Below are 16627 nucleotides of genomic sequence, written 5' to 3' on the forward strand. Positions count from 1 at the left end.
CCTTTTTAACCAACTCAGTCTTATTTTCAGTCACATTTATATGAATATACACTAAATAATATTACATCAGCTGCTAAAAATACTAATAAACACACAATATAAACTTTTGCCTTTGGTTTTTTTAATCATTACTGCAGAAGTTCAAGTCAGCTGAAGACAAGTATTGTGAATTTCTAATTATATGAACAGATGTGTTGAATGAAATAAAATCAAAAACAAACATTCCAGTATAAAAAAAAGGAAACTGTTAGCAACTGAACTAGCATGACAAATGAACCAAAAATGCTTATAACCCACTTGTTCCCCAAGTAGAACCTACATACAACAAGCATTTGTTTATTATTTTATGATAAGAATATGGACAAACTCGATAGAATCTTTCTTTGTAGGTACAGTGAACTGTTCAAGTTTTCAAACGCCTGCTTAGTGATTTTATTTCAGGGAAAATTTTAAGGCTCATTTTTAGAAAAGACCTGAAATCACATTACCAAGTGAGGACATTAGCTGAATTCTAAAATATAGCATCTGTTATATATATTTATATAAATACAAAACAGGTAAAATATAAAGATCTTCTTCCAATCAAAATCAGTTTTAAATGCAGGTTATTCTCTGTTTGGTTGCTTTGGCTTCACAGGACAAATAAATCTCTTTGTTCTAACTTTTTTCCCTTTAGTCCAAAAAAAATGTTACAATTGTTAAGGCAAATGAGGAACCCCGCTGGGGATGTTTCACTGGAACGAATCATCAGAAGGCGGGGCGTAGGAGAAGCCCAAAAAAGCATCGTCAGCCTCCATAACACTGGCGTTGACAATGGAGTGTTCTTTAGTCCAGCAGATGGAGTTGGGAACCATCTCCTCTGTGAACTCGGGATCAAAGTTTGTGATATCGCTGGAACAACTCTGTCAAAACATTCAGAAATTTCATGGCTCAAAACAACAAAATACATGCAGTAGATGTAATGATAGACAGTAGGAAAAAGGGTCTCTGAAATGTTAAATTACATTTTAAAAATTAGGTAAATAATGTGTTAAATTACACCATAAAACACAATGTAATGATGAAAATATTTGTCCTGTAAGTTACATTGCATGGGCATAGTAACTGCTCAACTAATTTTAAGTAAGTATATGATATTGATTACTTATATATTGAAAACAAAATAAATTGTTATAAACATATAATGGGATTGCCAAGTTGACAAGACAGTCAAGGCAAATGTAAATAATATATTTACCACATTAGGTGTAAATGGAGGTGGGATCTTTTTCTCTTCAAGATCCTTCCAGTTTATTGATAAGAAGAAACTGTGGGTTTTGATCTCATCCTGGAAAAAAAAAGACATAAACCAGAGCATGACTTTTTATTGTCAAAGGGTTCCTAAACATTTGTGAGGTTGACATTTCATACATTTCCAAACTCACATTTCCAGACCTGCCTCTTTTTTCTTGTATAAATAGGAAGGCTTATAAGGGGTGGACGATGGATGAAAGGATGCAAGAAAACAAAGGAACAAAACAAAGGAACAAAAAAGGAAGGCAAGCATTTGGATGAATGGTGAAAAAATGGATAGAACGACAGCTTTTAGACAACAGGGAAATAAATAGAAATATTTCCATACTCTATTTTTTCCCCCACACTCTGGGAAAAACTTTAATCAAATTCTATACTTTTCCAAACTGTGCAGAAACTCTATTCCCACATCAGCCAGCAGAGGGAGCTAAGAACTAAAACAAAAAACTGGCTTAAAAAAATCCTTCATACCCCTTGAATTACTTTGCAGGTTTTGTCTCATTGCAGCGACAAACTTCAAAGTTTATATTGGGCCTGTCAGTTACGGTGAGGGAGTCATCATGTGTTGGTAGGTTCACACTTGTGCTAATAGCTTATGATAGTAATATAAACAAAATCTGCCTTAGCTTCTCCACAAGTTCACCTCCTACCTGCTTGGTAGTTCCTATATGGGCATTTCCTGAAGGTAATTGGTTGCCCCGGATTTTATTTAGGGGTATCGGATTTAAGAAAGCTGAATGCGACAACAGGTCCTACTTTTCAGATTTTTATTTGTGGAAAACAAACTTTTTTAAATATTTATGCACCACTTTGTCTTGGTTCTTTCACATAAAATACCATACCACACAATGCAATATCATACATTGACGTTTGTGGTCGTAGGATGAAAATCGGAAAAAGTTTAGTAAAAAAAAAAAAAGAAAAAAAAAATTTAATTAACACTCACAAAGTCGTCTCTGGAGCCCAATCTGTGTGTGCGATCTTTCTCCAGCAGACCCTGAAGGAGAGACCAGGCTGTGCTGGAAGCTCCAGGGCGCATTGCTAGCGGTTTGTGGAGAATGTTGTCATACATCTCATGTGTGTCCCTGCTGTAAAATGGAGGCTGGAGCATAAAAAAATGAACAGCGTTAGCATGTGATGACTCATTGTGATGATTCAACAGTTTGTGAAGATTATAAATTTTCACGTTTGAATGATCAAAACAACTGAAGAAAAATTCACCAAACCAAAGAGCATTTCATAGAGCACAGATCCTAGACACCACCAGTCCACAGTGTTATCGTACGGCTGCTTCCTCAGGACTTCTGGAGCCAAATACTGAAGAGCAAAAACAGAAATTTGACATTTAATTTGACATTTTGTTTTAATTGACAATGTTTGTGTGGATGCTATCTATTTTCCCTATAAAAAGCAACTTAAGCAAATCATTCTTATGTGTTTAACTCAAAGCTTCTGTAAAGGTTGCAGGATATGTAGCAAACATTCACGCTACCTCAGGAGTTCCACAAAATGTAGAGGTGGTTTCTGTCTGGGAAATGCCCTCCTTGCACAATCCAAAGTCAGTCAGCACGATATGTCCCTTCAAAGATAAGACATGGACATTTTTAGATAACGTGCCAAACAAGCACCTCATTGTCCCCAGACACTGAGGTCTCCATTGTTGCCAGGAACACTGCCAGCAACGTAACCCCGTCAGTCCCATTCACCGTTTCCTCGCATGACACAGTAAGACCTAATCCAATCACATGCATCACCTCCAGCTGGAAATTACAAGATGGAGTGCACAAATTCCTAGATAACTGGAGTACGAACTCTGAGCAGGTAAAGTTCGTACGCCCCCAGAACGACACAGATTGAGCGCATGCATGGCATTAATGAAAAATTAAAACATAAACACTCACCTCATGGTCAAGCAGGATATTTTCTGGCTTTAAGTCTCTAGAGGGAAAATAATAATAATAAATAATTCTTATTATAAACCAAATATCTGCTTGAAATGTAAATATTTTTAGATCAAACTTGATCTGCTAAGCACGGTCTAAAGTTGGAATAAAATTGTCAAAAAGTGTCAAAAAACACTGAGCGCTAATTGTCTACTGCCTGGGCACTAAATGGTCAGGCGGTTAACTACACAATTGAGAGCTGATTTTCCCTCTTTTTGAGTTGAGATAACAATAAAGAGAGTACACATGTTATTTTTTAAATAAAATACCTTATTTGTGAGAACAAAAGAGAAATAAAACGATATAGACTAACCAAGTGCCACATACAACATGACAATGCACAAAATATGCTAATAGATGAATGGTGTCACCTGTCAACATGATTTACATGTTTACATAGCTCTTCATATCGAGATAGTGGACTTAGTTTATTCAAATAATCAGCTCTTTACATCAATTAATTCAACAGAACTAGTTTCTAATGTAACTAGAGTAAAAGTATTCATACCGCTTGACCTATTCCGCATTTTATCATGTTACAAACACAAACTCTAATGCATTTTATTGGGACTTTGCACAATGTACCAACACAAAGTTGCTTTTTGATTTTAAATCCAGCTCAACTGGGTTTGTCTGAAACTAAATCGTTCTTCTCAAAGTAGCTCAAGTTCTGTTACAGTGAATGGAGAGCATTGGTAAACATCAACATTTAAGCCTTGCAGCAGATTATCAATTAAATTAGGTCTAAACTGAACAACATGGATGTATTTTTGATATAAAATCATCCTATGTTACCCTGGCTGTATGTTTAGGGTAGTTGCCTGCTGAAAAGTGAACGTCTGTCCCAGTCTTCAGCCAGGACTGCCCCGTCTTTAGTGTCATGCTTCTCCCAATTAAACATCTTTAGCTTCCTTGTCTCTGCTGAACAATAGCATCCCCAGAGAATGATGTCACCATGACCTTGTTTAAAGGTGGGGCTAATGAGTTATTCTTGCTACTCTTCCATAAAAGCCAGATTTGAAGAGTCTACGACCAATTGTTTTGGTGTAAACAGATTTGAACATCCTGAGCCGTGGCTCTCTGCAGCTCCTTTGGAAGTGGAGCTCTGGGCTAAATCCTTAATTTCTAGCCTGACTATTTAGATCGACAACAAGTTCTTGGTAGGTTCGTCAATGTCTTTGCATTTTGGATTAGCCAGGACTTTATCGTTGACCTGTCAGCTGTCCTTCTTGGTCTTTAAGATGCTACTTGTTCTCTAAAAAAGCTCTAAAGCATCACAGAACAGCAGTACTTACACTGATGACAGTCAACTGGTTGACTAGATTATATTTAGAAGCAAATAAGTAATACAAACTAAATGCCATTGCATGCTAGACCTTTCATATTTTCATTAGGAAATACCATTTTATGTCTTCTGTTCTTCACTTATGCATTAACCCGTGTTGGTTTTTCACATGAACTCAACAAAACAACTGAACAAAGTCAACTGACAATATTGTTTTAGTACAATTACAAAATATGCCACAAAAACATTAACCCTAAGCAAAGCCTGGTTCGGCATACCTGTAAACAATGTTGAGAGAATGCAGATACCCAAGCGCACTTGCCATTTCAGCAATGTAGAACTTTGCTCTGGATTCTGGAAATGTCCGTTCTCTTTGAAGATGAAAAAAAAGCTGAAACGAGAATGTTGCAGTGAATTTTCCAGGGGTCACAGCAACATACAAGTCTTTTTTTTTCTTCTTCAGATTGAAAATATAGTGATTTAACACAACATCTGAAAAGATTGTGTGCATGCAGAAAAGAGGCAGGCTCACGGAGACGCAGGCTGCCGTTAGCCTGAGGATGAGGATCCTCAGGCTAGTCACAAAGTGCAACTTTGTGACTAGTTGCACTTTGTCACAAAGTGCAACTTAAAAAAAACCCCACTGCGAATCACACTTGACATCAATCTCCAGAGGAAGTTACAGTCAAAAGTCATTTATTAAGTAATGCCGTAATTTCTGAGAAGAATTTCAAACATGCAAATGTTTGAACCAGAAAATAACTGCTCCAAGGTTATTCCAATCAAAGCTGCTCAGTGCTTCTGTCCTGAATTACTTCATTCCACAGCTGAATCATGTGAGTCAGTCTTGTGCGAGCGTCTCACCCCCTTCTAACTGAAACAACTCACTTCTCCTCCATTGACGAAATCCAAGACGAAGTACAACTTGTCTGTGGTCTGAAAGGAATAGTGAAGCCCGACCAGAAAGGGGTGCTTCACATTCTTCAGCAGCACGTTGCGCTCCGCCATGATGTGTTTTTGCTGATTGGAAGAATAAATCACAGGGAAGGTTACGACACAACAACACCAACGCGCTCATATGACCGTCGCCGATTTGAAAAGTTACCTCTTTTCTATTGAGAATGATTTTTTTCTGTAAAACTTTGACTGCATAATATTTTCCATCGTGTCTCCGTTTCGCAAGGAAAACCTGTGTCGCAAGGAAACAAAGCAAGTTAGACGTTGCACTCAGAGGTTACCATAGTAATTCCCAAAGCTATTCTCACTTCCTGAATGGAAAGGCCAACAGATGCAGAACTAAAACTTTGTTGTTCCTCAGCCCAAAACTGAAACAATTTTCATTTAAATAAAGTTTAACACATAGGTGCCTCAAAATATTACTAAAAAAACGTGTCTTGTTATTTATTACTCAACATGTTGTCTAAGATTTCAGGGTATTTTACTGGGATCACTACTGGACAAGCAAAGCACTGACTAGTAGTGAAGTGAAAGAAAACTGTTTTTGACATATTCTTATAAAGCACAAATCTAAAAAGTGTGGCATGCTTTTGCATTCAGCCCCCTCGACTCTCATACCTCTAAATTAACTCCAGTTCAACCTTCAGTTCACTAACTCTGAACAATGAGAGGCATTTTTAACACTGGATCATACTTAGAGGTATCAGGCTAAAAGAGGCCTTAACACACACACTCACACGCATGCACGGACACACATTTAAAGTGTACTATTTAGGTAACTTTTCAGGCAATACACATTCCTAGATTTTAAAGGGGGTTCAATATACTGTATAATAGCAGAGTATGTTTCTCTGAAGTTTTTGGTTTGTCAAAATGTAAAAAAAGTTTAAAGTGTATGAACACTTTTGAAAGGACTGCATATTTCCCAATTATGCAGGGTTCTCCTACCTTTCCAAAACTCCCCTTTCCTATAACTTTTAAAAAGTCAAAGTCTGTAGGCTTTGCCCTGAAAGACAAAATTACAACATTAATGTCCATCACTACTTTATGGAGGACTAAAGGGAACAAATGCTTCACACAAAAATCACCCTAAGAAGGACACTTACTGTGGATTTCCAGAGGGTCCCAGGTTAATGTTTCTGGAGGTAGAGCTGTTCTGTTAAACACCAGACAAACATTATCTACATTAACTACCAGGACATAACTAACCAAGGAGGAGAGCTGCGACAGAAGCCACAGACCTTTAACAAACATGTTGAGATTCTATCAGGCTAACCAGGAGGTTTTAGAAGCAAACATTTCATACAGCTGTTCCCACGAGTCTTTGCTTACTTTATCATCCTCATCCTCAGAGGCATCTGAAAGTTGGTGCTTCCTGTCCATTAGAAGAAAGCTCCTTACATCCGGACTGTCGTGTTTAATTGGAACAAAGAAATTAAAAAAACATCAGTAAGAAACTCTAGACAAAGCAGAACTGAATAATAATACTGTAATACTAAATGTTGGTTCAATATATATTATATCACCAAAAAAAGAAATATTTAAAATGTTAGCAGCGTACCCAAGAGAAAAGAAATATTTCCTTTGAGTAGACTGTAGATTTATTTTAAATGAGTAGCAGTCATATCAATCAAAAGTCCAATCCAATGTTAGAAACTAATTTGCATATTATTTACTGCAATACATATTTGCGAAAAATAGCAGGAAGCCAGTAATATGTTTCCTAATTGGTCAACAAGATTGCAAACATTTTTTGTTTTTATTTTTATTAAAAAAATAAGAACATTCCAACAAATGTTAATAGAAAACACGGAGAAAAAAAGAAAACGCCTTCAAAAGTAAAAAATTAAATAAAGTCAAACAGACAGGAAGAAGGCGCTCCAGCTTAGCTGAGTTGATCCACTTCCTTTCTAATGATCAACCTGACTCCAATAAAAAAAAGATTGAGCATTTCCATCCACAGTTTTAGCTATTCCTTGACAAGTGCTTTGTCTTGTCCAAGTGGGTGGAGAAGATGAAATGAAAGAAACTATTTGTACTTTACATGAATTAAAAGGTCGGGAGAATTTGTAATTGTAAAACTCAATTTTAGGTTTGATCTGGAATTTTGCCTGGTACTCCATCTCTCCATATCACAAAACGTCCACCATAGAAAAAAATGTCATCAAATTATTATTTCCTCCAACATATTTGCAGCACTTACTGGCTGGAAAGCTGAGGATTTGACACAATCCGCTTGATGAATTCATGCAGCCCGGCTCTTCTTTGCTTGATGAATTCTGTAAGTAGGATGCATGTTTGAACAGAAACAACAAAATAGACACAAAATGCATCAATTTGATTATTATTGGAGCTTTCATTTATTAGAACTCACTCACCTGGGTCAAAATTGTCCCCAAATATCCTTTTTGCTGGTATTTTCAAGTTCATGGATGGAAACTGTTTTCTTAACTGAGTTGGAAAGAAAAACCTTAAGTCAAAAGTATACAGTTAGCACCGCTGCTATTATTATGATAAAATGCAAACAATTCAATCAAAGACTCAAATTTACTAAGTAGCACATTTATTTGTGGAGAAAATTGGACTCACTGTGTTATATAGTTTATCAAACTCTGCGTATCGCCTGAAGACAAACCACTCATGTCTTCCAACAGACACCATCACTTTGTAAACCTGGGAAAAAAAAACAAAAACAAAAAACATAAAACGGAAAAGGTTTTCAGATGAACAAATGGCAGAGTTTGATCATGTGTTTGCTTCAAAACTTTGAGACCCTAAACCTCAAAGATCCACTTTGACATTTTCAATAAAACCATATATATATATATATATATATATATATATATATATATATATATATATATATATATATGAATGGAAACAACGCACTGTGTAGCGCTTCTTCTTGTCCCTCTGCTCATTGTGGCAGGGAATGCTGACATTAGGGAAACTGGGCTGCTCCTCCATCTTGGGGTCTGTCAGTGTTCAGAGGCACCAAGTCGTAAAGTAATGAGCTCTCCTGGGTAAGACTTCAACTGTGCAAGTGGCCAACCCTCATGCTGAGACTTTGCTGCATAGAAGAGAAGAGAATAGACCATTCTGAAATCCAGGAAGTGAAACTGGTGTTCATCTGATCTCTATACATGTCAGCATGTTGTGTCTGTTGAGTCCCACTTGGTCTAAAGAAGGCTTTGAAAACTGAAATCAGCTTGATTTATCAGTCAGTCATCGTCTGGTGCTGCTGTTGAAGGCCTCCTGTGCATGTACATGCTTGCACTGTGGTTAGATTTTTTTTAAAACAGCAAAAGATTCCTCATGTACAAAATTAACAGAAAAAAAAAAAAAAAACTAGAACATTTCTGAAGAAATTTAAACAGGGCCTGCCAAAGCGCACGCGTCGGTCTGGACCCGGCGTTCCAACGCTGAAAGTTAGCGTCGACGCCATAGAAAGCTGCAGCGCGATCGACGACATGAGGAGAATTGCGAGAACGTAAATATGGCTGGAACTCTTAATTCATTGTCATTGTTTTTTTTTGTTTTTTTTTTTAAATACACAAGGTGCAGAATTCCAGAACACTGTCAAAGGTCACCATGGACCATGGACCTATGATGTCACAAGACATGTTGTGATGTCACTACAGAACTTCACTTGAAGTTCAGTCGATTAGTTCTCTTGGTAGTCAGAAAGCACAAGGTCGAGAGGAGACAGCTTCTAGAGATATCACTGTTTGGATCATTTGCAGCATATTTTCAAAACATTTTTTGAGAGAAATGGAGACTCAGATGAAGGAATTCTTCAAAGAGGAGGCTCAATGCCAGGAAGATCGACGGAACAAAAGTCAAAATCAGGATGCCGCCAATTCTTCTGAGGAAGAAGTTAACAGACTAAAGACTCTCTTGGATACAGAAAGGGCCAAATTCATTAAGGAACACCAGAGAGCAAATGATTTGGAAGAGGAACTGCAAAGCGTAAAACTGAAGCTAGAAAAATGCCAGTTTAATGGAAACGACGTTGACGTATGCAGTGAGGCAAACAAAGGAACCAATGAACTTCTTATGGAAAATAAAGCCCTCCAAGAAGTTCTTGCCAAGCTTGAAACCGACATTATTAATCTAGCAGAACAGGTGGAAACATTACAGGAAGAGCTGGAGGTAGAAAAATCTGTTAACGCTCAAACAAAGACAAACAACAGTTTTTTTAATATCCTGAAAGGTGAAAATCCATCTCAGACTACAGAAATAAAGAAGGCCATGACACTACTGAAGAAGACGTCTGCAGAGAAGGAGAGGCATCTGAAAGACGAACTGAAAAAGATGACAGATTCTTACCAAGACTTAAAATCCAACTATGATACTTCTGTTAAAACCCTTGGACAACAAGTGGAGTCATTACAGATGAACCTTAGAGACAATGAAGAAGTGCATGCTGAAGTTTTGAAAATGAATCAGATGCTTTATTCAAATTTAGAATCAGAAAATGAGGCTCTTCGTGCACAATTATCATCTCTGCAAAACGCTACCACAGAGAAAGAGACATGTCTCCAGAGAGAACTGGACACAATGAAAGAGGAAAACCTGGAAATGACCAAAAAATTAGAGACAGATGTTGTAACCCTTAAAAAACGGGTATGTTCACTGGAGCGGGAGCTGAAGGATGACAAAGAAGCTCATGATGAGATGGCAAAAATTAACAAACTGCTTTATGCACAGTTACAGGCAGAGAATGAAACGCTTCATCAAAAATTGGCTTCAACGCAAGATGCTTCCAAAGAGGCAGAGAGATGCATCCAGAAAGAGCTGGACCAAGTCAAAGATGTGACTCTAGAAATGGTCCAAAAATATGAGATTGATATTTTAGCCCTTCGGGAGGAAATACAATCAATGGAGCAAGAACATAGAGCCGAGAGATATCGTCATGCGGAGGTTGAGATACGGAATGGGAAGAGAGCAAAATTCCTCCATGCTGAGAAGAACCTGCTGCAGAAGGAACTGGATGAAATAAAACGAAAGCTCTTCTTAAACGAGGTAAAGCATAAAGAAGAACTGGATGCATCGACTGCTGAGATTGAACGGCAACTTGCACGCAATCATCATATCTCAGAGGAGCTAAAACAGAAGGATCAGGAAATTGCAGAGGCAAAGGCTCCCCTCCCAGTGAAGAAGTCGTTAATGAAAAAGTTTCGCCATGCTCTGGGTTTGAGAAAACCAGAAAAATGGAAGAGAAAGAAGGCATCTGAAGAAAACGTGTAACACTTGTTCACATTACTTGTTCAAAACCATCAGGCTTCTCACAATAATGGATGGATGAAGATTTGGAATTCATTATAAATTACCAAGTGCGACCTACTTCCGAGGTTAGAATCAATTGACTTAATTTCAAGATAGACCACAACACAAAGATATAAGCTTAAAGATTTAGAAAAGAAGGCATGATGCACAGTGGCGCAGTTGGTAGAACTGTGGCCTTGCAGAAAGAAGGTTCTGGGTTCAATTCCAGGCCTTTTTTCTGCATGGAGTTTACATGTTATCCCTGTGCAGGTGTGGGTTCTCTCCGGGTACTCCGGCTTCCCCCCACAGTCCAAAAACATGAGTGTCAGGCTAATTGGTTACTCTAAATTCTCTTTAGGTCTCTGTTCGTGTGGATATGATCGTTTGTCTCTGTGATGGACTGGCGACCTGTCCAGGGTGTACACAGCCTCTCGCCCATTGACCACTGGAGATGGGCACCAGCACAGATCTCAATGGGATAAGGGTGTAAGAAAATGGATGGATGGGACGAAGGGATGAAATTGGATAAATCCATATAATTAGAGGTGTGGTCTGGATGTGACCCTCCTCCTGAACTTAAGTTAACATATTGACTTCAATTCACTAGCACAGACCACAACACAAAGATATAAGTTTAAAGATTTAGAAAAGAAGGCATGATGCACAGTGGCGCAGTTGGTAGAACTGTTGCCATGCAGAAAGAAGGTTCTGGGTTCAATTCCAGGCCTTTTTTTGCATGGAGTTTGATGTTTTCTCTCAACTGATTTTGCAGGTGTGGGTTCTCCATAGTATAACACTTGTCTTCCCCACAGTCCAAAAACATGAGTGTCAGGTTAATTGGTTTCTCTAAATTCTCCTTAGGTCGGTGTGTGAGTGTGTGTGCATGATTGTTTGTCATGTTAGAAGGGGATGAAAGGATGAAGAGATGGAAGGATGAAGGGATGATTTAAACCCTAGTGGTGTTCTGGACTTCTGTGCTCACACATTATCCGTGACATCATGTTCAATCATAAGGGTTGAACATGATGTCATATGTGCTCTTGACAACAGGACCCCAGGCTGCAGTTGGATGACTGACTTTTTGTGGTCTCATCTGATCCTGCAGGTCGCTAAACTTCCTCTTAAAACTCAACAAATTGATAGTATAACACTTGTCTTACTACTCAGATTTAATATCGGGAAATCGTTTTATTCTCTTTCTTGACTTCCATGAGCGATATTGTCATGCAAAGGTTGAGATACGTCCCGGTAAGAGAGCCAAATTCCTCCAGAATGAGAAGAACCTGCCACAGAAGAAACTGGAGGAAGTTAAACACAAGTTTTTTTTAAAAGAGGTAAAATAGAATAGAAAGTAGAAAATTTCTTAAGAAATTTAAACATGGCCTGCCAAAGTCCCCCGTCGGTCTGGACCCGGCGTTCCGACGCTGAAAGTTAGCGTCGACGCCATAGAAAGCTGCAGTGCGATCGACGGCATGAGGATAATTGCGAGAACGTCAACTGACACGGACTTGCGCCATTCAGCTTGTTAAAATGAACGTATGAGTTAAATTAGCCAAAATGCTAACGATTTTGCTAAACATTAGCATTAGCCAAGACGTTTTGCATTTTGACTAGTATTAGTCAAAATGCTAATTGAGCCAATTAGCATTTTAGCTAACTGCTAATTAGCTAAATTAGCAGTGAATTTTTGTTAATGCTAAGATTAGCTAAATTTAGCATTAGCTAACGCTAAATATAGCATTAGCTAACGCTAATTTTAGCATTTGCTAACGCTAAATATAGCGTTAGCTAACGCTAATTTTAGCTACATGCTAATTTTAACATTTAGCTAAATTGCATTTAGCATTTTAGCTAAATGCTAACATCAGGATTGTAGTTTATTTTGTTTTCCTCTTTGCATATGGCAGAGAGGTTAGAGTCCATTTCTGAAAACCTCCGTCCACTGTCATTCACTCAACCTACTCTGTTGCACATGTGGTCTCTGATATAATCATCTGTTAAATACAATGCCTTGTTAAACCCTTTGAACCCTTGAACGTTTTTGCATTGTTTCTCGCTATGACCCTTTTCAATGTGATTCCAGTAACATAAAATCCTGCGCAACTCACTGAGATTAGTAGCCATATATTTGTTAAGCAGAAACTGCAGTCAAAAACGCCCAGACCTCTGAAGACCTAACACATTCTCCCCACTTTTAGCATGTTAATTGCAGGATTATGCTGTGGAAATGAACAGGAATAGTTTTTCCAGTTATTTCTACTTCATATTTATGCCTAATTTTAAGATGCACGTAAAATCTAACTTAAATACATTTAGGTTTGCTCCCGACATAAAATGTGAAGTGTATAAATACATTTGCCATGCACCATAAAGCTCATTGTGGAGGTGTAATACATTTCTAGTCCTGAATACATACAGTTAGGCCCCCAACGGTATTCATACCAAGAAGTTTGTTTCAATAAGATGGGCATCTTTCTAAAAATGCTAAAACAACGTAAAGGAGGATTCGTCATCAGATTTGACTCGGGAAGAGCCGATGCAAAACATTGATATTACATCTAACTAACCTAACTCTGCGGTGGTATGAATAATTAGCCTCCAGAAAAAAAATGAACACACAGGAGGAAAAGCAGCGGCACATAATGACAGAGCATGTCTAATTAGATTTCAGCCGTACTGTAGCCTCTTAGCACTGTGCAACCTAACCACAGAAGAATATCCTCGGAGTTGTATAACGTCTACGTCGCAACAAAGCCTTTTGTCAACGGCTCTGACTTGTTCATTGTTTGATGTCAGTGAGGTCAGCCCCAGTTTGTTTAATAGTTTTTGTCCAAGAAAAACCTCCCTGCTGATTGCTCAGGACACACGGAAAGTCTTTGTGTTTACGTTCTGTCTCTCTCTCTCAGAACGCTCCTAAACACATCCTGAAGGTAAATGTCTTTAAACGATCCCAGTCCACGGCCTCTTCATCCAGAGCTGGTAAACCCTGACTTTTAGTTTCACTTTGACTCACATTTGTGTATAGAAATAGATGTGTGATATTCAAAGTATCTTTCCCTTGAAAGGTGAACTTCTACACAGGTCAGCGATTCAGCTAAAGTGGACAAGCCGAGGCTATTCTCTGTTATGAAACCCTTTAAGTTTATGCAACAGAGGCTGGTACGCAAAAAAAAAAAAAAAGGTTGGCACTTCCCTGGACTGTTTCACATATGCTCCTGTTTTCATGGTGCAATGTCTCTGAACAAATGGGGAGGACCCGCTTTTTAACATTCCAGAACTCCTACTGTCTCAGATAACCTGAGCTTGTGCCTTGTGTAACTTATATAAATCTGATCCATCAGCACTAACACTCCCAAACTATTAAAAACAAATCCTTTGAGGATAAAAGAGTACAAATGGAAACAGACCAGGTTGTGTGAACCAAATTTCTTCAAGCTCTACATGACTTAAGTTGTGGTGACAGGCTCAAGAGAGGCTCGACTACAACAGAGAATCAGAAATAGCACCAGTGAATGCCCTGCGGAGACGTTAAAGGTATTTTCTGTATCACACGTCGAGGAATTTGAGCCACAAAACCGAAGCTGAGGAGACAGTAGGGTGGGAGGCCTGACATGAATGCTCGGCGAGGCATGTGGCTTCGGATGAACAAAGCTGTGAGCGTGCAAGCTGAGCAGAAATGAGGGAGGAACCTGTTGCAGGAGCAGGATGAAAACCTGTTTCAGAAAATAAACAAACAATTACCGCTTAACGTTTTTATTTATCAAACAGTCATCGACAAGAATCCAAATCCAACTAGCTTAATTAAAAAGCCTTTGTGTTTAACGGATGACGGTTATTACTACATTCTCATGTTGGAATCTAATTAAAATGCATCAGAGACAGATCTCTGTTAGAGGAAGTGCAGCTGGGCCACTTGCCTGGCATGAACTCGGTCAACCATGGTGCAAGCAGCCGTCCTCTCCATTAACGTTGATCCTGAACCTGACTTTATGGCTCGAACGACATGTAAATACCAGCAGGCTGCACCCAGTGATGACGGCTTGATTTGTGCACCAGCGATCCAAAATCCAAAACAGAAATTAGGTTCCAGGGAGATAATTTAATAATTTAACTTCTCCTCAGCGCAGCTAGTTTGCAATTATTTAACGGTGTGTAAAATTATTCATATGCCTCGAACTTTTCATCCCATTTGTGAAGTTTTAACCACAAGCTACTATGTTTTCTTCTGGAATTTCAACAGGTATCAGGTATCAGTCAATTTGACAAATCAAAATTGACAGAAAAAATATGGCAAAGCGTGGTGTGTATTAGTTTTCAGCCCCCTGATGAACTTAAATGCACTTAAATAAAAGATAGTGCAGCCAAGTAGTAAATAGTTGTAGATGTACAAATGTATCTATTAATTGGCATCTGGAACTGCATCATGTGTCAATTGTTTTTCTTCATTTTATTACAATATAGTTAATAAATCTACAAATAGGATAAACAACAGATTCACAAGGAATAAGCAGTGAGGATCCATAAGCACTTGAAAAATAAAGAGGCAGATTTCCAATACCATGTAAACAAAAACAAAACAAGGAGAATTTGCAGCTGTAAAGGGACAGATAATCAGAGGAAGAGTATTTTCATGTGACATGTAAGTATGTAAAGGGGAGGTGCTGTGGTCTGATGACACAAAATCTTTACTTTCACTAAAACAGCACCGCACACCTTCCTACACACACCTTCTGCATAAAGAAATGTGATAATGGGCACATTATTATCAGGCAACTAATGGATGTTCGCAGGAGTCATCCATCCACCTGAGCTTGAACAACCTTTGTGTAGGTCTGCAAGGTAATTTCCCAATCTAGAGTATTGCGGTTTGCGGTTATACAGGTAAACAAAAGGGCTGTGAAAAAGGCTGACGCAGCTGCATCAACAATCTTAGTAGGGAACCATGTTGCTGGTTTATACATCTGAAACATAATCTGCACAGTCAGAGAACGTGGTACATTTCAAAAGCAATTAGCTACTCCAGCTTTACTGTAGGAAACTTGTTTGGCAGGATCTTAGTATCTTTCCTGGTGCTTAATTTTAAATCTAAACACACATCACGTGTATTAGAGGAAAAGTCTCTCCAGCAGAGATCAGGGGAGGGAAAATGAGCCAGTGAAGGGAGGAGCTGACCACACACACACACACACACGCACACACACAGAGAGAGAGAGAGAAAGACGGACAGAGAAAATGAAGACATGCAGTAGATGAGAGATTCAACAGGCTGTAGTAAGATTTCGTGTGTATAACAACCCATTCAGAAAAAAGTCTCGCATGATCCACGGTGGGCTGTCAAAGCTAGACAGAAATGCCGTTAATTCGGCCGCTTTTACATTGTTTGAGTCCGTTAAAATACACAGTTTTGTCATGTAATGTAATATTTCGAAGCTGTACGATTACATAACGTAGCAGTAAACTCTGTTACCTCAAAAGAGTTAGCCGAAACTACGCTCTAAAAACTAGAGCAAGGTAAACTGTTGAACGTGAACATCACGTACCTTACAGTATTTTGATGCTGCGTCCGTTTCTCCTCTTTTTTTTTTTCAATGGCGATTTTTCGAACTGAAGCCTTTAAAATGTCCGAACAGGTGACATTTGTCCGTGTGACTAGAGGCTAAAGCTCCTCAAAGGATTCTTAAACCAAAGGTGTGTTTTGGTGGCTGTCCATGAACGCCTCACAAACGAGAGAAGCAGGAAACATCGGGCTTTTTCTGCAGCAGAAAGTTCCAATGAAATTAGTCACGGGAGCGCGCAGCGACAGCCCACCTCACCTCTACAGGCAGGGACTGGACATCCGGTGAGGTTTTTCCAAAATAAAATCCAGAATTATGTCTAGAGT

At 38.6% G+C, this 16627-nt stretch overlaps 2 protein-coding genes across 4 annotated transcripts; one reads left to right on the plus strand and one right to left on the minus strand.

Annotated features, from left to right (window-relative positions):
* Positions 1–101: 101 nt before the first annotated feature.
* Positions 102–16541, minus strand: sgk3 (serum/glucocorticoid regulated kinase family member 3). The gene is made up of 17 exons (XM_044105456.1): positions 16287–16541; positions 8368–8548; positions 8068–8151; positions 7857–7929; positions 7682–7757; positions 6811–6886; positions 6585–6634; positions 6427–6484; positions 5627–5710; positions 5410–5541; positions 4800–4912; positions 3195–3231; positions 2786–2872; positions 2515–2610; positions 2240–2395; positions 1238–1327; positions 102–902 (listed from the first exon to the last, which is right to left on the minus strand). Exons 2-17 carry the CDS (start codon positions 8443–8445, stop codon positions 732–734), a joined length of 1461 nt encoding a protein of 486 aa, XP_043961391.1. The 5' UTR covers positions 8446–8548; positions 16287–16541; the 3' UTR covers positions 102–731.
* Positions 8555–15951, plus strand: LOC122824610 (tropomyosin-2-like). Of its 3 annotated transcripts, none has more exons than XM_044105454.1 (4): positions 8555–10832; positions 13653–13725; positions 13812–15046; positions 15208–15951. In XM_044105454.1, the coding sequence occupies exon 1, from the start codon at positions 9250–9252 to the stop codon at positions 10726–10728; it is 1479 nt and encodes a 492-aa protein (XP_043961389.1). In that variant the 5' UTR covers positions 8555–9249; the 3' UTR covers positions 10729–10832; positions 13653–13725; positions 13812–15046; positions 15208–15951. The 3 variants fall into 3 exon arrangements, with proteins under 3 accessions (XP_043961389.1, XP_043961390.1, XP_043961388.1); XM_044105455.1 differs by having other exon boundaries at positions 13812–13905; positions 14088–15951; XM_044105453.1 differs by having other exon boundaries at positions 13812–15951.
* Positions 16542–16627: the final 86 nt, after the last annotated feature.

The sequence above is a fragment of the Gambusia affinis genome, linkage group LG21 (genome assembly GCF_019740435.1).
Source record: "Gambusia affinis linkage group LG21, SWU_Gaff_1.0, whole genome shotgun sequence".
NCBI lineage: Eukaryota > Metazoa > Chordata > Actinopteri > Cyprinodontiformes > Poeciliidae > Gambusia > Gambusia affinis.